Source organism: Oncorhynchus kisutch, linkage group LG29 (genome assembly GCF_002021735.2).
Source record: "Oncorhynchus kisutch isolate 150728-3 linkage group LG29, Okis_V2, whole genome shotgun sequence".
Taxonomy (NCBI): domain Eukaryota; kingdom Metazoa; phylum Chordata; class Actinopteri; order Salmoniformes; family Salmonidae; genus Oncorhynchus; species Oncorhynchus kisutch.
In genome coordinates this window covers 25,907,877-25,934,610 of record NC_034202.2, presented here as the reverse complement: position 1 = coordinate 25,934,610, position 26,734 = coordinate 25,907,877, and the positions used below count along the sequence as shown (strand labels likewise).

The window sequence follows — 26,734 nt, the reverse complement described above, 5'->3', positions numbered from 1 at the left end:
GTGGCGGCCAATCAGCAAGTCAAGGACCAAGTTGCACAGGGTGGGGTTCAGACCAAGGGCCCCGAGCTTAATGATGATCTTGGAGGGTACCAAACAAACCAGCAGCCTCACTGCCTGGAAGCTTGGACACTGACAGACGATCGCCCTAACTGGCAGAACCTGATGTGCTTATCAAGTAGGCTAAGCACTTGGACAAGGTTGCTGCTGCCCCCTGGGGGAATGGAGTGTGGATGTGTAACCTGGTCAGTGTGTCTGTCTATGTCCAAACACTAACCTTGCCCCATATAACAGATGACCCAATATCTAAATCTTATCAGGACACAAATGTACTTATCTGGCAAAATGAACGATCGTTATGGAAATCTCCCACTATTGTCCTCTCTTATGAAATCACAGTATATCACATATAAAGTATATCATATGGAAACAGGTGGCTGAAGCAGGTACAGTTTGTTGAACGGTACAAATGCCACATCATGCCAGCCACAGTAGATTTGCAGTGTGATGATGTATGGCATCCGCAATCTACTGAAAAGAGCACAGCTTGCTATTCAAAAGGAAACACATGTTCAGATCACGTTTGCTTACAAGGTCATATTTCCCAGACAAAGAAAACAAGGTTTGGTTTTTATGGCATGCTGGATTAGTGGGTGAGTAAAACATTCCCTGTCTGACAGTACTGTGCTCAGTACTGTTTTTGGAGGGGGAAACCAATATTCTAAAAGTCTGAAGAACATGATCAAATCAAATTTTATTGGTCACATACACATATTTAATAGATGTTATTGCGGGTGTAGAATAATGCTTGTGTTCCTCGCTCCAACAGCGCAGTAGTATCTAACAATTCACAACAATATATACATCTAAAAGTAAAATAATGGAATTAAGAAATCTATAAATATTAGGATAAAATTCAGTACAATAGAATACAGTATATAGATATGAAATGAGTAAAGCAGTATGTGAACATTATTAAAGTGACAAGTGATTCCATGTCTATGTACATAGGACAGCAGCCTCTAAGGTGCAGGGTTGAGTAACCAGGTGGTGGCCAGCTAGTGGTGGCTATTTAACAGTCTGATGGCCTTAAGATATAAGCTGTTTTTCAGTCTGTCGGTCCCAGCTTTGAAGCACCTGTACTGACCTCACCTTCTGGATGATAGCGGGGTGAACAGGCCGTGTCTCGGGTGGTTGATTGTCTTGATTATCTTTTTGGCCTTGCTGTGATATCGGGTGCTGTAGGTGTCTTGGAGGGCAGGCAGTGTGCCCCCGGTGATGTGTTGGGCATACCGCAGCACACTCTGGAGAGCCCTGCGGTTGCGGGCGATGCAGTTGCCGTACCAGGTGGTGATACAGCCCGACAGGATGCTTTCAATTGTGCCTCTGTAAAAGTTTGTGAGGTTCTTAGGGGCCAAGTCGAATTTCTTCAGCCCCCTGAGGTTGAAGAGGCGCTGATGTGCCTTCTTCACTACACTGTCTGTGTGGGTGGACCATTTCATTTCATATAGTCAATGAACAACATTCTTACATAGGTATTCCTCTTGTCCAGGGCAGTGCGATTGAGAATACGTTCTGTGGATCTATTGGGTCGGTATGCAAATTGAAGTGGATCTAGGGTGTCAGTTAAGGTGGAGGTGATATGATCCTTAACTAGCCTTTCAAAGCACTTCATGATGACAGAAGTGAGTTCTACGGGGCGATAGTAATTTAGTTCAGTTACCTTCGCTTTCTTGGGTACAGGAACAATGGTGGACATCTTGAAGCAAGTGGGGACAGCAGACTGGAATAGGGAGAGATTGAATCTGTCCGTAAACACTCTAGACAGCTGGTCTGCGCATACTCTGAGGACACTGCTAGGGATGTCGTGGCACTGTCTCATCCTCAAAGCAACATAGAAGGTGTTTAGCTTGTCCAGGAGCAAGACGTCGGTGTCTGTGACGTGGCTGATTTTATCTTTGTAATCCGTGATTGTCTGTAGACCCCGTCTCATTTCTGAGCCATTGAATTGCTACTCCACTTTGTCTCTGTACTGACGTTTTGTCTGATTGATTGCCTTACAGAGGGAATAACTACACTGTTTGTATTCGACCATATTCCCAGTCAACTTGCACAGTGGTTAAATACGGTGGTTTGTTTTGCGCAAATGCTACCATCTATCCACATATGTACACACATGTATCCTTTAGATTAGAACTTCTTTGAACATTTAACATCAGAGGCTGACAATACTATTCAAGCATATCTGGGTCAATGTATTTGATTTAGTGAATGTGATCTAGAGAATGGAATTGCACCACCCAGAGACTGTAATAAATGCCATCCATTGTGAATTCAGGATCAAAAGAAAGTGTAAAATACATATTTGAAGGTAGTCTATATGCCCATTATCTCTGGGTGGGATTGAAAACTTGATGGTGAAAGCAACATTGTGCCTGATTTCATGTGGTAAATTAATGTCTCAGCAGTATGATTTTTAGAGCCAATATGTCCACAGTCTTAATTGAGTACTTAGATTCTGTAACATCTGACATCTACTGGTGGTGATTAAGTGCCTCAGTCAAATGCTGGGAGCACTTACACTAATTGATTGTGGCCATAAATCTGTCACGTTGCAGCCAGCTTGTGGGAAACCACAAAACTGCTTCATGCACAATAATTTTTCTCCCGCTCCTTTTGTCTTTACTCTCATCGAATCCCGGCCTATACAACAATGAAGTTGTCAAATACATTTAAAAGATTTACAGTCTTTTAGAAACATTTATTTGGACTCCCAGAATCACTGTACTAGTCAGAAGAGGAAGTGAAAAAATTGGACTTGGAATCATCAAATCATCAAAAATTTACTGAGATCTTACCAAAAAGAGAATGGGCAGTTGTGACCTTTGACCTAACACTAGACTGGAGCATCAACGGAGCCCAATTACAATTCTCCTTCTCTTTAAAGTTTGCACTCGTTTCCCCTCAAGGACTCAAAAACATCCAATGGTGTGAGAAACATGAAACTCTGATTCGACACCAGTCCAATCCTTTTAAATCGATGAGGAGGGGTGAATGAGTGCACACCTCAGGGAAAAGGGGTGAGAATCAGAATTGGGCAAAGCTCTGTGATAACTATAGATAAATACAGTGTCTTCAGAAACTATTCAGAACCCTGGACCTTTCCACATTTGTAACGTTACAGCCTTAGTTTAAAATGGAATAAAACATTTTTTTAAATCCTCAGCAATCTACACACAATACCCCATAATGACAAAGCAAAAACAGATTTTTGAAATGTTTGCAAATTTATTCAAAATAAAAAAACAGAAATACCTTATTTACGTAATTATTCAGACCCTTTGCTATGAGACTCGAACTTGAGCTCAGGTGCATCCTGTTTCCATTGATCCTCCTTGAGATGTTTCTGCAACTTGATTGGAGTAAACCTGTGGTAAATTCAATTGATTGGTAACTATTTGAAAAGGCACACACCTGTCTATATAAGGTCCCACAGTTGACAGTGCATGTCAGAGCAATCGGAGGAGAAGGGCCTTGGTCAGGGAGGTGACCAAGAGCCTGATGATCACTCTGACAGAGCTCCAGAGTTCCTCTGTGGAGATGAGAAATCCTTCCAGAGACGGGGGTGAAGGTTCACCTTCCAACAGGACAACGACCCTAAGCACACAGCCAAGACAATGCAGGAGTGGCTTCGGGACAAGTCCAGCCAGAGCCTGGACTTGAACCCGATCGAACATCTCTGGAAAGACCTGAAAATAGCTGTGCAGCAACACTGTGCAGCAACACCCATCCAACCTGACAAGGCTTTAGAGGATTTGCAGAGAAGAATGGGAGAAACTCCCCTAATACAGATGTGTCAAGCTTGTAGCGTCATATCCAAGAAGACTTGATGCTGTAATTGCTGCCAAAGGTGATTCAACAAAGAACTGAGTAAAGGGTCCGGATTCTTATGTAAATGTAATATTTCATTTTATTATTTTATATAAATTATGAAAAAATCGTAAAACACGTTGTTGCTTTGTCATTATGGGCTATTGTGTGTAGATTGATGAGGGGAAAAAATTTAATGTAATCAATTTTAGAATAAAGATGTAACGTAACAAAATGTGGAAAAAGTCAATGGGTCTGAATACTTTCCGAAGGCACTACATGTAAGGATCTTTTACATCCAATTAAGGATGCAGTGTGGAGAGTGCTCGCAAGCCTCCAAAGTGCTTGGCACCACCATGGACAGGAGAAGTACTGCATGGTTAGATCAAGCACAATGGGGTCCTGGGCAGAGATATACAGCCATTGGAGGTTATGTTGGACCAGGATCAATCTGGTCGATTTAGGTGGGATGGTAGAGCTCAATTATCTTAACTACACAATTAGAATCCTGTAAAAAAAAAATAAGAATCCATACCCAAAATCATGGAGAATATGGTAATCAGCTCTAAAATCATGAAAGGAAGACTGTGCCACCAGAATATGCTATTTCTTGATCCTTTGGTCTTCCAACTCCATTTGTGATTCAAGGACAACACCAAAGCTCTACGGCATTGATAGCCCAGGAGGAGAAGTGGTGGGTGTCCACTGGCATCAGGGAGGGTTGCAGACCTGGGGAGTGATGGACCCAAATGACACCGCCTTACATACGATTGAGACATAAGGGCAGTGTTCGTTATACAGTGCGGCTATCTGCAAAATTACAAAAAATAATTAGTCATAGGTCACACTCTCACTGCGGTGAAAAGCGGGCACCGCCCTTCCTGCGCATAAACTGCGACAAAACTCCGCCCTCCCATCCTTCGCACCCCACCCCATCAGATACCTTCGTACAAAAAAAAACATAAAACACATACAATTACACAGTTCAAATGGTGAAAGATTAGAACATTTACATAATATGAATAAAAACAGGCCAACAAGAAGAGTTTGTTAATGAAATTACTACTGTGTTACGGGGAATCAATGAAAACAGAGTTTGGAAGAAAGATGGTCATCTTGTTAAAGAACATCAATATCTCCTAAAGAGGACCAGCTCTTAGGTCTTCCATGGACAAAGAATAGTCTAAACGTCCAAGGGCAGATGGAACAGCTCGGGAACAGCAGATACAGCCATATCAGGATGATCAATGGAAACAGGATGCTCCTGAAGCTTAATTTTGTGTCTGATAGCAAGGAGTCTGAATACTTATGTAAATAAGGTATTTCTTTTTTAAATATTTAATAACTTTGCAAAAATGTAACTTGTAACTCATCAGACCTGAGACTCAACTGCTTTTGAAATGATGGTCCAAACCTGTTTATTTGTCACCTGGACTCAAAGTCAACGGTCAGTCAGTAAGAAATAATGACCTCCACAGATGGATAACGAATGATTTCTCTGAAAGACCTGTGAGGACAGTCCCATCAGTGGGTTTGGAAATCTTGTTACTTCCATCCTTTCCATTTCCCCTTATTGAAATTGGAAGAGTTTCAGTGATAATGAAGTTAAGCTCTGACAACTGAACCACTTTGTGTGATGAAATGAGAAAAGATATGTGTGCATGGGAGAGTGACTGACAACTAGTGTATAGAGCGATGAGCAATGGGGTTTGGTTAACAGACTAGTCGTGAAAATATAAGGAAAGATTGTCTATGGAATGTTGACGTGTGCAGGGAAAACGTCCCTACAAAAACAGAGGTGTCCTTGCAGGTATTTGATGATGTTTCAGATGGACAAAGGTGGCGGGATGGTATCATGGTCGGTGGGATGGTGTTATGGTTATTATCCATGGACATTTGATTTATACATGCTATCTTACCTTCATTTGGTGGATTTTTGTTGTTTTAATAATGTCAATGTATCTGTGTCCTAAACTAAGGTCTTTCAAACTAAGCTGAAACCTCACCATTTATAGAATACACTGTATATGAGATAGGAGAAAGTTTAATTTGTCTCCCTCCGTTCATAGGACTTGCATGAACTATCATCTTTGTCCTCTTCCATTGAAGGCATGACAGAAATCTCAAATAGCTGTCAACCCAGGGGTACTGTGGACCACGATTCAGGTAGTCAACTTAGAGGATATCAAGAAAATTCGGCAAATATAAAACTAAAACATTCTGAATTTCAATAAACCTCACCCGTTATACTTCACCCATCCATTATAGCTCAGCCGTCTTTGAAGCATTCCGACTGCTGTCACTGGAAAGTCACTCCCTCCAAACTGGTCTGTCCATGAATCCTCTCGCCCCATAGCCGATGGTGGGACGCCCAGCTTGGTGGGGTAGTTGAGGGTCGTGAGGAAGAGCGGGTGCTCCTCTGAGCTGGTTGTCTCGCCTCTAGTACCACCAAGCTCAACTGGAGACAGACTGTCTTGACTACATCTCCTCCAACACCCCCCAAGCCCGTACCTCCGGCCCCTCCTTCAAGTTAGGAGGGGTTAGGGATTTTCTCCTGGGATAGGTGGACTGGCGAGAAGGACCCGGGCAGGGTGGGATTGAATGTGGTATGGGGGGGGGGGGGTTGTTTCCGCATTTCATAAATATTAATACAGAGTCCGCCCCTCTCCGAAGGGGCAGATTCTTTAATTTCGTTTGAGGGGGAAGTGCTTTATTCACTTAATGGCTTTTATTAGTGCCCGGTCTTCAACTCTTTCATTAGCTAAAGTGCTGCTATAATTTAAAGGGGGAATGGGGTGGGGGAGGGGCGTTGTCCTGAGAAACAGCGCTCCTGCCGCTCCAGCCAGCCACGGCTGTCTAAACCTCTGCAGAAAGTGGCCATTCTGTCTCTAAAAAGATTGGAGACTCCAACATTGAATACACTGTAGATAAAGTCATATTCAAGCCATTAGAGTGGTTGCAGGAAGTGTTGAGGGCAAATGCCAGGTTTCCCTTTATGTGCAGATTTGTCCTTCACCTGAACATTAATCAAATTGAAAATAATACTTTCTTGCAAGTACACCCTAATTCCACAAAAACATTGATCAAGCAGGTGTTATTGGTTAGATCTGTTATTATTGGATGTGTTCAGTCCCCTGTTATAAAAATTAAGTTAAAGCAATATATTGATTGCTTTCATTTTTAGAAATGCTACTGTGGAGTGAACACATTGTTATAAAAAAAAATGCTAAACAATAATCAAAACGTGGAAACATTTCAAATTGAAAAAGTAAATATTTTGTGTGAGCAATAAGGGTGTGTGTCATAATGTATGTATGCTTTGGTAATAATGGTGTTCAGTTATGACTTTACTCTGGCCAAATTTAAAAAAAGGCAGTGATCAATTCAAAATTCACAATTACCGGTTGCTGAGCAGGCTATACCATGCCCATACCACCCTACATCATAGACAGATATCGTATGCTTATAGGTTCAGATAAAATGCTAGAACGTGACATGTAGCCTAAATTAGGTTATAAAAAGCTATTTTGAAATCAAATTTGATCAGATGTGTCCTGTCCTGTGAAACGTTCTGTGATCATTAACACATGGCAGCACTTTAAGTGTCCTGAGCAAATTTCCCACCTGACCCTATCATGCTATCCACCCACCTCCCCCAAAATGCTAACGTGGCGACTTCTGACACAAAATGGCTGATCCATCTCATACAGCTGGGTTGCTACACAACGGCATTAAATAATCCATACACACCAAAGTGCTTCAAGATCTGATGCAACGCTATTCACTACTGTGGGTTATCGGTGTTTCTGAACAGCTGGGGTAGAATGTCCCCAGACTGCATCTGAGTGAATGAACTGATTAACCTTAGAGACTGTCCGTGCTGGAGAGGGGGTTGGATGCCAGCCTGACTGACTGTATCATCAATGTTATATAAATCAGTGGCCGACAGGACTTTAAAGCCGTTGTATTGGACACCGTGAGACGGTGTCTGGGTAAGAGGTATGGCTTGACTTCCAGAGGAGATGGAGATAGAATACACCCACTGTGTTTTAGGATGTATTTCATAAGAACTGTCTCTCCAGTGAAAGTATAGACAGATGGAGCAGGACACACCCATGTCACTTGGACAGGATTTGGATGTATTTCATATGAAGGAAAATGTGAATGTTATGAAGTTATGTTAATTCAGATTTGTTCAACATGAATAACATTGCATCTTTCCAGGTACAAACCCAATTACCTTTATAATGATCTAAAATAAAAGACGATGACTCCATATTAAAAAGGTCAGTCATTTTTATGGCGTTTATTTGATATTATTTTTTTATTCAAAACCTCTTCGATGGATGTTATGAATCACATACGGGCGTAAATGAGGGAGGGAAATGTAACATTGACATTCATATCATTTTTATTTTCAGTTAGAAAATTCCAACATAAAATTGAGAACAACGAAGACAGATGTTCTCGTGGATATGCTTGGGGGGGGGGGGGGGGGGGGGTCCATGATGCAGAGAGTCAGGAGACTTTTACTTTTTCACCAGCTGGATTACATCCTCATCTTCCATGACATGGTCTTTTCCCACCTTCTGGGGGTTGTGTTTCACTGATGCACCCCATACCAGAGCACTGAAAGGACAGGAAGACCGAGTGTTAGAAAAATGCCAGGCAGGTGCAACATTGTGTCATATGTGTCTGTGTGCTGTGCTCTCCCTTGTAGGGTAATTATACCGTTATCATTGGACACCTAGTGGCAGCTAAGTGCATTTTGTGATTTCTTACAGATTGTTGCTTTAATCGGTTAAATACTGGGGTGGGTATACCTCAGTCTTTTCCAAAACATCAACAAGAAGCACAAAAGCCATTAGCTAATAGTACTCACTATTTTAATTCTTTGAGGAGGCTTTTATGAATCTTCAGACAGAAGTCCTCCACTGCAGTATGTTCAGTAGGTAGAACGACTGGAGATGTGTAGTCAGGAAGCTGGCCTTTGGGTTTGGTGTATCTGGGGGACAACATATTCAAATCATTTATTAATTTAGACACAAACCACACATTTACCCAAGCAGTGTAATATGGATTCCAATAACCCTATATGTCTCTTCTAGGGTCTGTTAGGTTGAGAGAGTGCCTCCTTACATGCGCACTAGGTGCAGGTAGTCCCACATCTTCTCCAGTAGGTCATCAAAGTTCCAGCGGGAATGGGCAGATATGGGCACGCAGTGGGGTACCTTGTAGATGATGTCCAGCTCTTCAATGGAGATCTGGTCAATTTTGTTGAGCACATAAATACAGGGGATGTACACTCTGGTGGGATTAAACAGAGCATGTATGTCAGCAGGTCTGTAGGGGAACGTTGACCATACTTTGGAATGGGGTATAGAAGTTTTTTGGGGGTATAGGTCAGACCCAATTCTAGATGAATGGAGGATTATGTCAGAAAAACATGAATTCCTGCTTAATCAGGAAGATACATCCCTGAGTTTGTAGAAGTGCTCAGCTGCTTACCGGTTTCCTTCCACCACGTCGATGAGGTCATCGGCAGTGGAGTCGCTGCGCAGGGTGATGTCAGCGTTGTGGATCTTGTACTCGGCCAGGATGCTCTTCACTGCGTCACCGTCCAGCTCACTCTGTGGACACTGGAGAGAAGGAGAGAGACAGGAATAACACCAGAGTAAGCCAGCTCTAAAAAGAGACAGAGACACAGAGAGAAATGGGGACAGATTGAGCTGGACGTGAAACCTTTGTGTTAAACACACGTACTGTGACGGTGAAGTTGATGCCTCCTTTGTCCTTCTTCTTGAAGCCGATGTTGGGCGGCTGCTTGTTGAGGCGGATTCCGAAGCCCTCCAGCTCGTGTTCAATCAGCTTCTTGTGGCCCAGAGGCTTCAGAACATCCAACACTATGAGGATCAGGTTGCAGGTCCGAGCCACTGGGAAGAGAAAGACCACAGTTACAAACTACCTTCAAGGTATGTGAGTGTGGCACATGTGTGCTCTAAACTATCACATGTAGTTTGTGTATGGTTCTGATGCTTCACTGATGGTTATCACCTGCGATGACCTGTCGACCTCTGCCCTTGCCATCTTTGGCCCCCTCAATGATACCTGGAAGATCCAGGAGCTTGAAGACACAAAAGTAGAATACGCATCCTAATACTAAAACATCTTAAATAGAAAAATAAACAATTGTTACAGATTGGCCTCTGTTGGCCTTAAGGTGCCGTGTGAAAGGTACAAGACGCATGTAAAATACCTGTATTTTGGCACCCTTGTAGCGGATCACTCCTGGTACTGTGGTGAGGGTGGTAAACTCATAGGCCGCCACCTCTGAGTACACCCCTGCCAGGTTACTTAGTAAAGTAGACTTGCCCACTGAGGGGAAGCCTACAAACCCGATACGGGCGTCACCTGTTTTTGCCACATCAAAGCCTATACAACAGAGTGACACATTAGTATTCATTACAATGTGACATGAGCTTGTAAATCTCAACTAGCTACATCTCCACTGCACTGTTGTGTAGCAAAGGGACACATTCTAAAAGTGAACGATGATCAGGAGTCAGGACTCACCTTCCCCTGTGCCTCCTCCACTGCCTCCCTTTGGTGTGATAAGTTCTCTCCTCATCTTGGCCAGTCGAGCTTTGAGCAGCCCCAAGTGGTTAGATGTGGCTTTGTTCTTCTGAGTCCGAGCCATCTACCCAACACAGAAAGGATGCTTTAATCCATTCATATTCTACACAATACAACAAATCGGAACTAGAATATTAGCTAGGCCTACTTGTTCAGAGCCAAGTTGTGTGATGGCTGGATTTCGAATGATCACTAATAAAGAAAACATATTGTCATCATGATACCAACACTACCATTACACTTGTTTATACTGAGCTGCACTGAGGTCGGAACGTAATCATGGTTGCATTAAGACACCGTGGAGCCGGCGCGATACATGGGTCGAAAAACGTACCTCAATGCAGGGATGGGATATGCCACTGTAGTGCAAATTTGACCTTTATCCACAATGCTCCATTTAGAAGATTTAAATACTACCATATATATACACACACAACCGTTCAAATGTTTGGGGTCACTTTGAAATGTCCTTGTTTTTGAAAGAAAAGTAAATACATTTTATGTTATTTTAATGGACAAAAAATGTATCAGAAATACAGTGTAGACATTGTTAATGTTGTAAATGACTATTGTAGCTGGAAACGGCTGATTTTTTAAATGGAATATCTACATAGGCGTACAGGGGCCCATTATCAGCAACCATCACTCCTGTGTTCCAATGGCACGTTGTGTTAGCTCATCCAAGTTTATAATTTTAAAAGGATAATTGATCATTAGAAAACCCTTTTGCTATTATGTTAGCACAGCTGAAAACTCTTGTTCTGATTAAAGAAGCAATAAAACTGGCCTTCTTTAGACTATTTGAGTATCTGGAGCATCAGCATTTGTGGGTTCGATTACAGGCTCAAAATGGCCAGAAACAAAGAACTTCCATGCAAGAAATTGCCAAGAAGCTGAAGATCTCGTACCACGCTGTGTACTACTCCCTCCACAGAACAGCACAAACTGGATTTAACCAGAATAGAAAGATGAGTGGGAGGTCCCGGTGCACAACTGAGCAAGAGGACAAGTACATTAGCGTCTAGTTTGAGAAACAGACGCCTCACAAGTCCTCAACTGGCAGCTTCATTAAAGAGTACCCGCAAAACACCAGTCTCAATGTCAAAAGGGAAGAGACAACTCTGGGATGCTTCAACGGTAGTATATATATATATATATATATATATATATATATATACATATACAGTTGAAGTCGGAAGTTTACATACACCTGAGCAAAATACATTTAAACTCAGTTTTTCACAATTCCTGACATTTAATCCTAGTTAAAATTCCCTGTCTTAGGTCAGTTAGGATCACCACTTTATTTTAAGAATGTGAAATGTCAGAATAATAGTAGATTGATTTTATTTCAGCTTTTATTTCATTCATCACATTCCCAGTGGTCAGAAGTTTACACACTCAATTAGTATTTGGTAGCATTGCCTTTAAATTGTTGAATTTGGGTCAAACATTTCAGATAGCCTTCCACAAGCTTCCCACAATAAGTTGGGTGAATTTTGGCCCATTTCTCCTGACAGAGCTGGTGTAACTGAGTCAGGTTTGTAGGCCTCCTTGCTCGCACATGCTTTTTCAGTTCTGCCCACAAATGTTCTAAATGATTGAGGTCAGGGCTTTGTGATGGCCACTAATAGCTTGACCGTGTTCTCCTTAAGCCATTTTGCCACAACTTTGGAAGTATGCTCGGGGTCATTGTACATTTGGAAGACCCATTTGCGACCAAGTTTTAACTTCCGGACTGATGTCTTGAGATGTTGCTTCAATATGCCATCAATTTTGTGAAGTGCACCAGTCCCTCCTGCAGCAAAGCATCCCCACAACATGATGCTTCCACCCCCGTGCTTCATGGTTGGGTTAGTGTTCTTCGGCTTGCAAGCCTCCCCTTTTCCCTCCAAACATAACAATGGTCATTATGGCCAAAAAGTTATATTTTCGTTTCATCAGACCAGAGGACATTTCTACAAAAAAAAAAACGTAGTCTTGCTTTTTTTAAATAGTGGTTTTGGAGCAGTGGCTTCTTCCTTGCTGAGCGGCCTTTCAGGTTATGTCGATATAGGACTTGTTTTACTGTTGATATAGATACTTTAGTACCGATTTCCTTCAGCATCTTCACAAGGTCCTTTGCTGTTGTTTTGGGATTTATTTGCACTTTTCGCACCAAAGTACGTTCATCTCTAGGAGACAGAACGTGTCTCATTCCTGAGCAGCATGACGGCTACGTGGTCCCACGGTGTTTATACTTGCGTACTATTGTTTGTACAGATCAACATGGTACCTTCAGGCATATGGAAATTGCTCCCAAGGATGAACCAGACTACAATTGCCTACATGTCTACAATTTTTTTTCTGAGGTCTTGGCAGATTTTTGAATTTCCCATGATGTCAAGCAAAGAGGCACTGAGTTTGAAGGTAGGCCTTGAAATACATCCACAGGTACACCTCCAATTGACTCAAATTATGTCAAGTAGCCTAGCTTCTAAAGCCGTGACATTTTCTGCAATTTTCCAAGCTGTTTAAAGGCACAGCCAACTTAGTATATGTAAACTTCTGACCCACTGGAATTGTGATACAGTGAATTCTAAGTTAAATGATCTGTCTGTAAACAACTGTTGGAAAAATTACAAAGTAGATGTCCTAACCGACTTGCCAAAACCATAGTTTGTTAACAAGAAAGTTGTGGAGCGGTTGAAAAAAGGGGTTATAATGACTCCAACCTAAATGTATGTAAAAAAAAAATACACTGCTCAAACAAATAAAGGGAACACTTAAACAACACAATGTAACTCCAAGTCAATCACACTTCTGTGAAATCAAACTGTCCACTTAGGAAGCAACACTGATTGACAATAAATGTCACATGCTGTTGTGCAATTGGAATAGACAACAGGCGGAAATTATAGGCAATTAGCAAGACACCCCCAATAAAGGAGTGGTTCAGCAGGTGGTGACCACAGACCACTTCTCAGTTCCTATGCTTCCTGGCTGATGTTTTGGTCACTTTTGAATGCTGGCGGTGCTTTCACTCTAGTGGTAGCATGAGACGGAGTCTACAACCCACACAAGTGGCTCAGGTAGTGCAGCTCATCCAGGATGGCACATCAATGCGAGCTGTGGCAAGGTGGTTTGCTGTGTCTGTCAGCGTAGTGTCCAGAGCATGGAGGCGCTACCAGGAGACAGGCCAGTACATCAGGAGACGTGGAGGAGGCCGTAGGAGGGCAACAACCCAGCAGCAGGACCGCTACCTCCACCTTTGTGCAAGGTGGAGCAGGAGGAGCACTGCCAGAGCCCTGCAAAATGACCTCCAGCAGGCCACACATGTGCATGTGTCTGCTCAAACGGTCAGAAACAGAATCCATGAGGGTGGTATGAGGGCCCGACGTCCACAGGTGGGGGTTGTACTTACAGCCCAACACCGTGCAGGACGTTTGGCATTTACCAGAGAACACCAAGATTGTTGTGTATTGCTAGATATTACTGCACTGTTGGAGCATGGAACACAAGCCTTTCGCTTCAACCGCAATAACCTGCCAAATATGTGTATGCGACCAATACAATTTGATCTCATTTATTTAACTAAGGCAAGTCGGTTAAGAACACATTCTTATTTTCAATGACGGCCTAGGAACAGTGGGATAACTGCCTGTTCAGGGGCAGAATGACAGATTTGTACCTTGTCCAACGCTCTAACCACTAGACTACCCTGCTTGGGTAATGGCATAGCCTTGCTTATTTAATTTAGCAGACAAGACGCTCTTATTTCCAGAGCCCTTACAGTCAAGACACCTATTTTATAGTAAACACATATGTAATATAACAGAATATAATATAACAGAATATTTTTTCAAATTAAAAAAGTTGCCACTGCGATGTGATGCGCATCTGGCGAAAGGAAGTTATTTAAAAAAAAGTTATCATTTGAAACGGGGCTCAATTTGAGCCTGTTCTTTTGAATTTTCATTGAACACTTGCAAGGTGATGAGTTATGGTCACTACATCTGTTTGGCGAGTAGGCCTAGGCTTAATGATTCTGTCTTTATCAAACAAATGTTATTGCATATTTTCCGTGTGGAACCTGGCTATGTTTAGGGGAGTTAAAGGCTAACCAATTATAAGGGAAAGGGAATTTAGGGAGAAGAACTGAGATGTTTGGCTTGGTTTCTTTTTTGTTGTGCCCCGCAAATGCACAGGTACAAATAATATATGTAGTCTTCAAGACAAAATTTCCCTTGCCCGGTCGGGCACCCACAATGCACATTCCACCAAATAGTTTTACATTATTTCATTTATCTGACTTTAACGTAGATGCATTCTCCAGCCCTTATATTTAGCCTCACAATGAAGTGTTGAACCATTTTCTTTGTTTATCTGACATAAATAATTGCATTCATGAGATTTATTGCCAATTATACTGAACAAAAATATAATGGCAACATTTAAAGTGTTTGTCCTATGTTTAATGAGCTGAAATAAAAGATCCCAGAAATGTTCCATTTGCAGAAAAAGCTTATTTCTCTCAAATTTTGTGCACAAATTTGTTTACATCCCTGTTAGTGAGCATTTCTCCTTTGCCACAATAATCCATCCACCTGTATGGCATATCAAGAAGCTGATTAAATAGCCCACTCTAAAATGTGAAGTTGTGTCACACAACCCACAGATGTCTTAAATTGAGGGAGCATGCAATTGGCATAATGACTTCAGGAATGTCCACCAGAGCTTTGCCAGAGAATTTAATGTTAATTTCTTTACTATAAGCCACCTCCAACTTAATTTTAGAGAACTCGTTAGTAAGTCCAACTGGACTCACAACTGCAGACCACGTGGAACTATGCCAAGCCCAGGACGTCAACATCCGGCTGTTTCACCTGCTGGATTGTCTGAGACCAGCCACCTGGACAGCTTATGAAACTATGGGTTTGCACAACCAAATAATTTCTGGACAAGCTGTTAGAAACCGTCTCAGGGAAGCTCATCTGCGTGCTCATCGTCCTCACCATGTTCTTGACCGGACTGCAGTTCAGCATCGTAACCAACTTCAGTGAGCAAATGCTCACCTCCTATAGCCACTGGCACGCTGGAGAAGTGTGCTCTTCACGGATTAATCCCAGTTTCAACTGTACCGGGCAGATGGTGTCGTGTGTGGACGAGCGGTTTGCTAATGTCAACGTTGTGAACAGAGTGCCACATGGTTGCAGTGGGGTTATGGTATGGGCATGCATAGGCTACGGACAACAAACACAATTGCATTTTATCGATGGCAATTTGAATGCACAGAGATAGTGTGACGAGATCCTGAGGTCTATTGTCGTGCCATTCATCCACCGCCATCACCTCATGTTTCAGCATGATAATGCTGGGTGGCAGGGGAGCCCAGTGGTTAGAGCGTTGGGCTAGTAACCGAAAGGTTGCAAGTTCAAATCCCCGAGCTGACAAGGTACGAATCTGTCGTTCTGCCCCTGAACAAGGCCCTGTTCCTAGGCCGTCATTGAAAATAAGAATTTGTTCTTAACTGACTTGCCTAGTTAAATAAAGGTTTAAAAAATGCATGGCCCCATTTTGCAAGGATCTGTACACAGTTCCTGGAAGCTAAAAATTTCCCAGTTCTTCCATGGCCGGCATACTTACCAGACATGTCACGCATTGAGCAAGTTTAGGATGCTCTGCACAACAGCGTGTTCCAGCTCCGGCCAATATCCACAAACTTCGCACAGCCATTGAAGTTGAGTGGGACAACATTCCACAGGCCACAATCAACAGCCTGATCAGCTCTATGTGAAGGAGATGTGTCATGCTGCATGAGGCAAATTGTAATCAATAGGGAGAAAAAGGTGTAGATTCACAAGCAGAGGGCGGCAGGTGTTTATTTCGCCTTCGCAGAAGGTAGGAATCGTGGTCACAGGCAGGCAATGGTCAAAAACATGCAAGTGAATCAAAACTAGGACTGAAGGCTATAACTGGTTCTCACAAACGAGCTAGGAAAAGGTTTAGTAGAGTCAAAAAGAACAAAAGGCACAAACAGAATGAACTGAACTAAATAAGGAGCTTATGAGACCAGGTGAGTAACTAACACAGGTGAAATCAATGAACACAAATGAAAGACAGGGCTATGTTCAAGGACACAACGAAACAGAACACAAGGTTGACTAAGAAAATAAATACAGAACCTTACATAACCACAGGGCTCTCCAAAGAGTGGAGCAATCAGTCCATCGCATCACTGGGGGCACACTGCTTGACCCCCAGAACATATACACAACCCGGTGTCACAGGAAGAACAAAAATATAATCAAAGACCTCAGCCACCCGAGCCACGGCCTGTTCACCCCGCTACCATCTAGAAGGCGGAGTGCAGGTGCATCAAAAATGGGACAGAGAGACTGATAAACAGCTTCGGCCAAATGAGGTGTTGGCTTTAGGGATGATCAGTGAGATACACCTGCTGGAGCGCGTGCTACAGGTGGGTGTTGCCATCGTGACCAGTGAACTGAGATAAGGCGGAGCTTTACCTAGCATGGACTTGTAGATGACCTGGAGCCAGTGGGTCTGGCGACGAATATGTAGCGAGGGCCAGCCGACTAGAGCATACAGGTCGCAGTGGTGGGTGGTATAAGGTGCTTTAGTCACAAAACGGATGGCACTGTGAAACTGCATCCAGTTTGCTGAGTAGATTATTGGAAGCTATTTTGTAGATGACATCGCCGAAGTCGAGGATCAGTAGGATAGTCAGTTTTACTAGGGTAAGTTTGGCGGCGTGAGTGAAGGAGGCTTTGTTGCTGAATAGAAAGCCGACTCTAATTGGGCATGCAAAATTATCTGCATGGAGGAATGGGCCAAAATACCAGCAACAGTGTGTGAAAACCTTGTGAAGACTTACAGAAAACGTTTGACCTCTGTCATTGCCAACAAAGGGTATATAACAAAGTATTGAGATAAACTTTTGTTATTGACCAAATACTTATTTCCCACCATAATTTGCAAATAAATTCATTAAAAATCCTACAATGTGATTTTCTGGCTTTTTCCCCCTCATTTTGTCTGTCATAGTTGAAGTGCCCCTATGATGAAAATTACAGGCCTCTCTCATCTTTTTAAGTGGGAGAACTTGCACAATTGGTGGCTGACTAAATACTTTTTTGCCCCACTGTACATACGATCCCCTTGCCTCCAGAACAGACTGAATTATTCAGGGTATTCCACAAGGTGTCGGAAACGTTCCACAGGGATGTTGGTCCATGCTGACGCAATGGCATCACGCAGTTGCTGCAGATTGGACGGCGGTACATTCATGCTGCGATCAGCCGGTTCCATCTCATCTCAAAGATGCTCTATTGGGTTGAGGTCTGGGGACTGTGCAGGCCACTCAAGTAAACAAAACTTACTGTCATGTCCCAAGCAATGTTTTTCCACTTCTCAATTGTCCAGTGTTGGTGATCACGTGCCCACTGGAGCCGCTAATTTGTGTTTTTAGCTGATAGGAGTGGAACCCTGTGTGGTCATCTGCTGCAATAGCCCATCCGTGACAAGGATCAACGAGTTGTGTGTTCCGAAATGCTGTTCTGTACACCACTATTGTACTGAGCTGTTATTTGTGGCCGCCTGTTCGCTTGCATGATTTTTGCCATTCTCCTTCGACCTCTCTCATCAACAACCTCTCTCATCCATTTCTGAGATACTGGATCTGGCGAGCTTGGCACTGACGATCATACCACACTCAAAGTCGCTTAGGTCACTCGTTTTGCTGATTCTGCCTGCTTCACAAAACAAGCCACATGATCCATTTTTGTGATTTTTGTATATATATTTTTGACCTTTATTTAACTAGGCAAGTCATTGAAGGACAAATTCTTATTTTCAATGACAGCCTAGGAACAGTGGGTTAACTGCCTTGTTCAGGGACAGAACGACAGTTTTTTTTTATCTTGTCAGCTTGGGGATTCGATCTTGCAACCTTTCGGTTACTAGTCCAATGCTCTAACCACTAGGCTACCTGCCACTCCACAATGGGGTGGTGTACGTAATAAACTGGCCGGTATACAAAACATTCCAAACACCTTTATTTCCATGACAGACTGACCAGGAGAAAGCTATGATCCCTTATTGATGTCACCTGTGAAATCCACTTCAATCAGTGCAGATGAAGGGGAGGAGACAGGTTAAAGAAGGATTTTCAAGCATTGAGACATGTGTATGTGTGCCATTTAGAGGGTGAATGGTCAAGACACAAGATTAAAGTGCCTTTGAACGGGGTATGGTAGTACTGTAGGTGCCATGCACACCGGTTTGAGTGTATCAAGAATTGCAACGCTGCTGGGTTTTTACACTCAACAGTTTCATGTGTGTATCAAGAATGGTCCACCACCCAAAGGACATCCAGTCAACTTGACACAACCATGGGAAGCATTGGAGTCAACATGGGCCCGCATCCTTGTGGAACGCTTTTGACACCTTGCAGTGTCTATGAATTGAGGCTGTTCTGAGGGCAAAAGGGGTGTTGCTAATGTTTTGTACACTCAGTGTATATCTATTTATGTTCCGGACTCTGACATTGCTCATTCTTGGATTATGTGCGTATCACTGCACTGTTGGAGCTAGAAACACAAGCATTTTGCTGCACCTGCAACATCTTCAAATCTGTGTACGTGACCAATAAACTTTGAATAGATTGAAAGAAATTTGCAGTACAGTGGCATGTCCTATCCCTGCATTGAGGTACATTTTCCAATCCATATCTTGACCACACAAATAATGTAACCATGATTGCGTTCCGACCCCCGTGCAGATTGTCATGTAAAAATCTTCCCAGCAAGAAATAGTTCTCAATCGTTCTGATTGTGACGTCATGCTGTAAAATGTCTCCCAGGGTGAACATTTCCCCCCTTCGATAATTGCACGCGCATCTCTTTATGTGGATGGCTGAGCTTGTTTCTCTCACATCGTAAAACTGTTCTGTGGGCATGCGCATTTGCTTCACACATCTGCCAATCAATGGTGGCCAGGAGTATTGACTCTGACCAATCAGAAGCATGTGAAGCGTGAGGGCAGCATATAAATACCCAGACTCGCGCGTCAAAGTGCTGAGGGTTGATTTGAGGAGAGATTTTAAAAAAATAATAATAATAATAATAATTTAAAATTTTTTAAATTATTTTTACAAGTATATATATTTATACACTGCTCTAAGAAATAAAGGGAACACTAAAATAACACATCCTAGATCTGAATGAATGAAATATTCTTATTAAATACTTTTTTCTTTACATAGTTGAATGTGCTGACAACAAAATCACACAAAAATGATCAATGGAAATCAAATTTAGCAACTCCACGTACCTGTATGACCTCCCTACAATGCCTGGGCATGCTCCTGATGAGGTGGTGGATGGTCTCCTGAGGGATCTCCTCCCAGAGCTGGACTAAAGCATCCGCCAACTCCTGGACATTCTGTGGTGCAACGTGGCGTTGGTGGATGGAGCGAGACATGATGTCCCAGATGTGCTCAATTGGATTCAGGTCTGGGGAACGGGTGGGCCAGTCCATAGCATCAATGCCTTCCTCTTGCAGGAACTGCTGACACACTCCATCCACATGAGGTCAAGCATTGTCTTGCATTAGGAGGAACGCAGGGCCAACCGCACCAGCATATGGTCTCACAAGGGGTTGGAGGATCTCATCTCGGTACCTAATGGCAGTCAGGCTACCTCTGGCGAGCACATGGAGGGCTGTGCGGCCCCCCAAAGAAATGCCACCCCACACCATGACTGACCCACCGCCAAACCGGTTATGCTGGAGGATGTTGCAGGCAGCAGAACGTTCTCCATGGCGTCTCCAGACTGTCACGTCTGTCACATGTGCTCAGTGTGAACCTGTTTTCATCTGTGAAGAGCACAGAATTTGTGGCGAATTTGCCAATCTTGGTGTTCTCTGGCAAATGCCAAACGTCTTGCACAGTGTTGGGCTGTAAGCACAACCCCCACCTGTGGATGTCGGGCCCTCATACCACCCTCATGGAGTATGTTTCTGACCGTTTGAGCAGACACAGCTCGCATTGATGTGCCATCCTGGATGAGCTGCACTACCTGAGCCACTTGTGTGGGTTGTAGACTCCGTCTCATGCTACCACTAGAGTGAAAGCACCGCCAGCATTCAAAAGTGACCAAAACATCAGCCAGGAAGCATAGGAACTGAGAAGTGGTCTGTGGTCACCACCTGCAGAACCACTCCTTTATTGGGGGTGTCTTGCTAATTGCCTATAATTTCCACCTGTTGTCTATTCCATTTGCACAACAGCATGTGACATATATTGTCAATCAGTGTTGCTTCCTAAGTGGACAGTTTGATTTCACAGAAGTGTGATTGACTTGGAGTTACATTGTATTGTTTATGTGTTCCCTTTATTTTTTTGAGCAGTGTATACATTTTTTAAATAGATTGCAAAGACTTGGGAGCTACGGTTTCGATTGACAGTGCTTGTTTGTTAGTTAGCTATACATACAAGTTAAAACGGCACACCTCTGAGAACAAGCCATCTTGACCAGTTTACAGCTAATTATGCTAGCTAAATCAGAGAGAAACATCTGCACCAGTTTAGCCATCCACACAGACGTGTGTGAAATTATTTCACATTGTGAACATTTTTACAACAACGTTACAATCAGAACGATTGGGAACAATTTCAGGCTGGGAAGATTTTTACATGACACAGGTCAGTGTAAACAAGTAACCAAAGATTTTTTCTGACCAAAGACAGACAACTGCCTGTCATTTCCAGAACAAGCAAGGTGGGCAGAGCCAAGCGCAAGCTAGCGAGATCCTATTGGCACGTTCTAGCATGTGAGTCATTCCAATAAAATGTAAAAAAATTATAATAATAGGATTGACACACACTGTCTCCGATAAGATTAGCATTCCTGAAACATTATTTTGTTTGAATATTAAGCTAATTGATCGCGCTCAAATTTGCCATAATAGGTTTCATATAATCTTCAATAAATATAGTACCCAGCATCTGATTTGGGCCATAATTCTTCCTAACAATTAGTAAGACATGAGGAATCCAATAAAATTATAAAAAGGTCACCAAACACATATAGATGTTTTCTAATAATTGTATTGAAAAACATGACTACAATGCAAAGGTTTATAATTGTATTATTTTATTAGGGTTGTGACAAGATTTTAGTCACTATCCCATTTCTCCATCAAAGTTTTGGGTTTGTAGGAAAAGTCTTCATATGAGAATTGCACCATACAGATAGCCCTCTCAGAGAGCTGCTATTTGTTGGACTTTTCAAGGAGAATTGGGTGGACCACCACATTTATTTTCATCAGGAGCAAAAGATAATAGTTTTCTACATAAAATTGCAAAGAAAATGTTGTGATCCCTTAAATAAACACAAGACAAGAAAAATTGATAGAAGGGTGTGGCGACAGTAGCAGGAAAAGCGGCATCTAGCGGGTAAAACATGGTACTTTAACATGAATTCATGGTAAATAATGCAAAACGACTTCAATGGCTAATTTATCTAAACAGGGGGGGACTAAACATCATCAGATTCACATGAAATCATTACAAAGGACGAAGAAGCAATACTCCAAGCCGCATCTCCATACCAGTTGTTAGACATAGATAACCAATTCTGTATACTGGTTGATGGGATGGTATTGGCGGGTGGGGGTTCTGGAGCTGGCCTTTGACCATTTTATTGGATTCCTCATGTCTTACTCAAATGGTAGGAATAAGTTTGGATTTAATCGGATGTTGGGTACTATATTTGTGGAATATTATGTGTATCCTATAAATTAAAAGGGCCAATTTGGGTGAAATCAATTTTCTTAATTTCTCAGATCAAATTAAATGAACAAAATGACGTTTCACAAACACTAATCTTATGTTTCTAACTTAAGAAACAATTTCAGAACAATCTGAGATGGTGGGTGTCATGGCTTGCTGAAATGACATGGAATGACCCATATATTTGCACGTGTGCAATAACTCAATTTGCCCTTGCAGTCCAAAACTAAACAAAAAATGAAAACTATGGCAAAGGGTAAAGTCTACAAAAACTGTGTCCATAACAGTTTACGGGTTTGGGAACAGGAAACTGTATTGAGATCAAATGTTTCATCGATGAGAAAATGAGCAGAATTTCGGTCAAAATCTATCTTCTCCCACTGCCGGCTACAGCTGGACGTCCTCTCGTCACCATATTTGGTGATGAGTGGAAACGCCAACCAAATGCTTCGGATTTACACATCCGGTGAAACATCTGGCTCACTGTTCCATCTGTGGCGTAAAGGTAAGGTTGGTATCTTCAGACAACTAGTTACCCTGCCAATAATAACACATAGCCAGCTAAAGTTAACTACTGTAGCCAACTACGTTAAAAGCATAGACTAACGTAGAGTTGAGAATTCTTAGCAAAATAACATCCAGCTATGCGCAGACTCTGTGTCTGCCATCATATTATGTTATATAATATATATATATATATATATATATAATTATTATTTTTATTTTTTATTTTTTTGGGGGGGGATCCATTGTAAGGTTACATCCTCAATTGGCCAAGTTCATTCAAACTTTGGCCAAGTTAACTTTAGCCAACTATAGTTGCTTGCTCCCTTAACGTTAGTCAAGTGGCCAAGCTAAAACGTGAATCACAACTAACGTCAACTAGCATTCGCTACCGTTAGCGAACTTACCTCGGCCTCAATTTCTGCTATTTTGGCGAGTAAACTCATCTTGTAGCTGGTCCTTAGATGATATCACATAACGATTAAACACGTTTAATAGTTAAATTGTTGCGTTTTATCACGCAAGCATACAATGGCAAACTAAGCAAAAGCTAACACTCATGTGTTCAACGTGCGGCTCTCGCTAGGAGGAAGAGGCAGCCGGCAAACCAAAGAAACTCGATGGCAAACCGATAACTCAAAAAACGGCGACGCCGTTGGCGCTACCTACCGGAATTAAGTTGTTTGCAGGTTTATGTAAATTTGCTGATTTGACATATTCCATGTAACAGCAATGACATACACTTTGCAGAAATTATGTAACACATTTCAGGTTTGGATTTGACAAATCAAACGAATGTATCTGACACTGCATAACTAATCACATTAAAAGGCTACTGTATGCTCTCTCTCAATTCAATTTCAATTCAAGGGGCTTTATTGGCATGGGAAACATATGTTTACATTGCCAAAGTAAGTGAAATAGATAATAAACAATACAAAATTTACAGTAAACATTACTTACAAAAGTTACAAAATAATAAAGACATTTCAACAGTCATCTGTTTATATACAGTGTTGTAATGATGTGCAAATAGTTAATGTACAAAAGGGAAAATAAATAAACATAAATATAGGTTGTATTTACAATGGTTTTTGTTCTTCACTGGTTGCCTTTTTCTTGTGGCAACAGGTCTCTCTCTCACCCCAGTCAAATGGATTAGTATTAGTAATGCACACACATCTGGTAAATATGCATTTTTTTTATTGTTTCATATTTTGTTTGCATACAGTACATAATCTCTCAAAAGTTTCTATGTTGCTAAAATTTCTGGATTGACTGCCAATGTTAGAAAGCTCTAAAACCAGCAACAGTACATTCAACACTGTAGATGGGATTGAGCTTTTGGTTGGTTGGACAATGTCATTGCAGGAAGTTGACTAGATAAATGCCCATCGGATGATCATGGCACACTCATCTAACTTCTGAAAACCTTGCAGAGGGAGGGTGCATATTGCCAAAATGTGTATAACTGGTGGAAGGTTACCTTTATTTCCCTTTATGACTGGCTAGTGGCCAAGCTATTGCTGTTTTAAACAAAGGGACAAAGCTTTGTTGAAATCTAATTCTATAATCTTGAGCACCTACAATATTTGCACAATTATATGTGTCAGAGATAGTTTTTTTTGCAGTTAGGTTTTGACATTTTAGTGACCAGGCCCAGCCCTCTAATACAGTAAGTTGCTATACCATCTTGTATACATTCCTTTTGAACTAACAGTGTGTATTCCCAGGTATCTTAACCTTGGTCCTGGATGGTTTAATGGAAGATATGTTGAATATGCTGCATTTCACCTCAACCAATGAATGTTTTACATCATATATTCTGTTCATATCATTCCGTCATTATTTGTGTTGAAGGCGTATGCTGTAAGAGGTGTGCGGAGGTGTGCTTATCCTCATGAAAATATACAAATATCAATTTACTTTCAAAAGTGGCTACAGTTCTTGTGAATTATTGGTTTGCATTGCATCCAACTATTGTTGCTCAGTTGAGGCAAAAACCAGCATAAATACTAAGTGCTTCCAGGACAAGGGTTGAGATATGTTGAGGAAAGAGCAAACTGTGTTTGTGATAATTGAAAGTATTCATTTCAGTAGCCTATCAGTTTTAAATTGAGGTCCCTTTGTGGTACATAGCATGAGGGCTTTGACTTGAGTCCTCTTCACTAATAATACAAATTAATTAATTGAAAATTGACCATAAGTCCACGCCCAAACATCTACATTTTTCTTGTTTTAATGAGCAACACAGATTTATATCATACGTCAGTCAGCATTGAAGTGCAATGATTAAAAAGTAAGTGCAAGTACAGATTTAGATGCATTCATTTTGATAAGAGGATTCAATTGTTTGCAGTGTGGCCCCAAAAATAGTCATTCTACAGGGGCATTCTGCAAAAGAAAAAACTCCATAGTTTGATGCTGTTTCTAACCTAAAATATATATTTCAAGCTCTATATGGTACCTCTGAGTGACAGTATGTGGGTGCATTCTTGTGCTGCCCTCTGTCTTCATTTCAGTCATGTCCATGAAATAGCACTTTTTCCTCAATAAAAAGTATTACTGTAATGCTTGCTGATTGATAGGTCCCATGATTTCTCAGCTTGCTTTAAGGAACACGGCAACTGAATCAAGCCAGCAAAAGCACAAAGTCTGTGAGAAGAAGCACTATTTTAGTGCATTATCTTCACACCCGGCCGGTAACCTTACTGTCCTAAAACTGGCTACCTCTGCATAGAGATGGAGTATAGTTCTGATCACAGCCCCCCATCGATAGGCCTAATAGTTTTTACTGAGGAAAGCATAATTTTCTATGGTCATGTCACCAGAGCAAGGATAACATCTTTTGAGGTAATAAAAAATAAACAGCATCCCTTTAAAATCCATTGTCCCAGTAGCTCGGATTCTGTCATCAGAATTTGGATAATACTTATTGAAACCATAAGGCTTTACAATAAATGCAACTTGGCCATATGATGGCAAAAGTCTTCTCTGTAGGTGTTCCCCTTGGACTCTAGCTGCTCTCGGAGGAGGTGGGTGGTGCAGTGGAGGATGACCTCCGTCTGGACACAGACTGCGATCGCTCAGGGCTGTGTTTGTTGTACGGCTGGAGCTGCACCTCCAAGAAGTCCCTGTGCTGCTGGCTGATGACCTGGCTGATGAGTCCTGGCAGGGCTTGCAGGTTCCCCAGCAAAGTCTCCAGCTTGGTCTCCAGCAGGGCGATCCTCTTCTCCATGTCCTCCCCTCTCTCGTTCAGGTCTGAGATCAGGTCATACATGATGTTCTGAGTCTGGAGGAGGAGAGACACTCAGTCATAGTAAGAGGGCGAGACTCTTCCAGAGCATGGGGTGTTTTAGGCTAGAAGTTGCAGGCAATTGTAAAATGATTTGTTTTATTTACCTTATTTTGTATATTTTATTTTATAACCTTTATTTACATAGGCAAGTCAGTAATTAAGAACAAATTCTTATTTACAATGGCAATCTGTCCAGAGCCATTTGAGGGGCAAATCCTAATTTTGTCACATTTTCACTTAGTCATGGATGTCAAAAGGCTAAGTGAAAGTTTGACTGAAATGGAAGTTATGAGTTGCCCCTTAGTTGAAAAGAACCAGCATGAAATGTATACTTCTTAAAAGGAACAGCTTGTGAATAATTTTATTATCAGTTGCATCATTCTAAGTATCTAATCATGCCACTGTTTCCCACTACAACACTAAACTGTTCCCTGGAGATGTTGATTTTTTTTCAGATTATTAGTCTGCCCTCCGTGGCAGAACTGAACTCAGTCTGCAGCTATTCTCAGTGCTACAAGACAACTGTCTCTGTCTTTTCAACCATCTTGAAAAAGTGTTAACGCACAGCTGAGTCAATGTAGACATAAATATAATAAAACGTGTCTGGATACGGGCAATTCAAATTTCACAGATCTCCATCA

At 41.9% G+C, this 26,734-nt stretch overlaps 2 protein-coding genes and 1 long non-coding RNA gene across 4 annotated transcripts in view; 1 reads left to right on the top strand and 2 right to left on the bottom strand.

Annotated features, from left to right (window-relative positions):
- Positions 1-8,145: 8,145 nt before the first annotated feature.
- On the bottom strand, positions 8,146-23,420 carry LOC109873803 (developmentally-regulated GTP-binding protein 1). The gene is made up of 9 exons (XM_020465521.2): positions 23,203-23,420; positions 10,441-10,564; positions 10,124-10,299; positions 9,922-9,991; positions 9,631-9,800; positions 9,376-9,506; positions 9,007-9,174; positions 8,750-8,872; positions 8,146-8,496 (listed from the first exon to the last, which is right to left on the bottom strand). The coding sequence occupies exons 1-9, from the start codon at positions 23,239-23,241 to the stop codon at positions 8,397-8,399; spliced, it is 1,101 nt and encodes a 366-aa protein (XP_020321110.1). The 5' UTR covers positions 23,242-23,420; the 3' UTR covers positions 8,146-8,396.
- LOC116358246 (uncharacterized) lies at positions 22,690-25,879 on the top strand. Its single transcript, XR_004206131.1, has 3 exons — positions 22,690-22,796; positions 23,927-23,980; positions 25,784-25,879. It is a non-coding gene; the product is annotated as an uncharacterized LOC116358246 (long non-coding RNA).
- LOC109873802 (small conductance calcium-activated potassium channel protein 2-like) overlaps positions 23,982-26,734 on the bottom strand; it is a 35,735-nt gene continuing 32,982 nt past the window's right edge. Inside the window, exon 9 of one of the 2 annotated variants that reach the window (XM_020465520.2) lies at positions 23,982-26,087. In XM_020465520.2, the coding sequence (XP_020321109.1) occupies positions 25,812-26,087 (276 nt within the window). In that variant the 3' untranslated portion in view covers positions 23,982-25,811. The remainder of the gene's footprint in view (positions 26,088-26,734) is intronic. The other variant, XM_031808973.1, reaches the window with a different exon arrangement.

Bases quoted from the DNA above. Each gene is read 5' to 3' on its own strand.
- LOC109873803 (XM_020465521.2), bottom strand. From the start codon at position 23,241: ATGAGTTTACTCGCCAAAATAGCAGAAATTGAGGCCGAG. The intron at 10,300-10,440 runs GTGAGTCCTGAC...TCTGTTGTATAG, and splicing joins TGGAGGAGGCACAGGGGAAG to GCTTTGATGTGGCAAAAACA. The intron at 8,497-8,749 runs GTGAGTACTATT...CTGTCCTTTCAG, and splicing joins CTCCTCAAAGAATTAAAATA to TGCTCTGGTATGGGGTGCAT.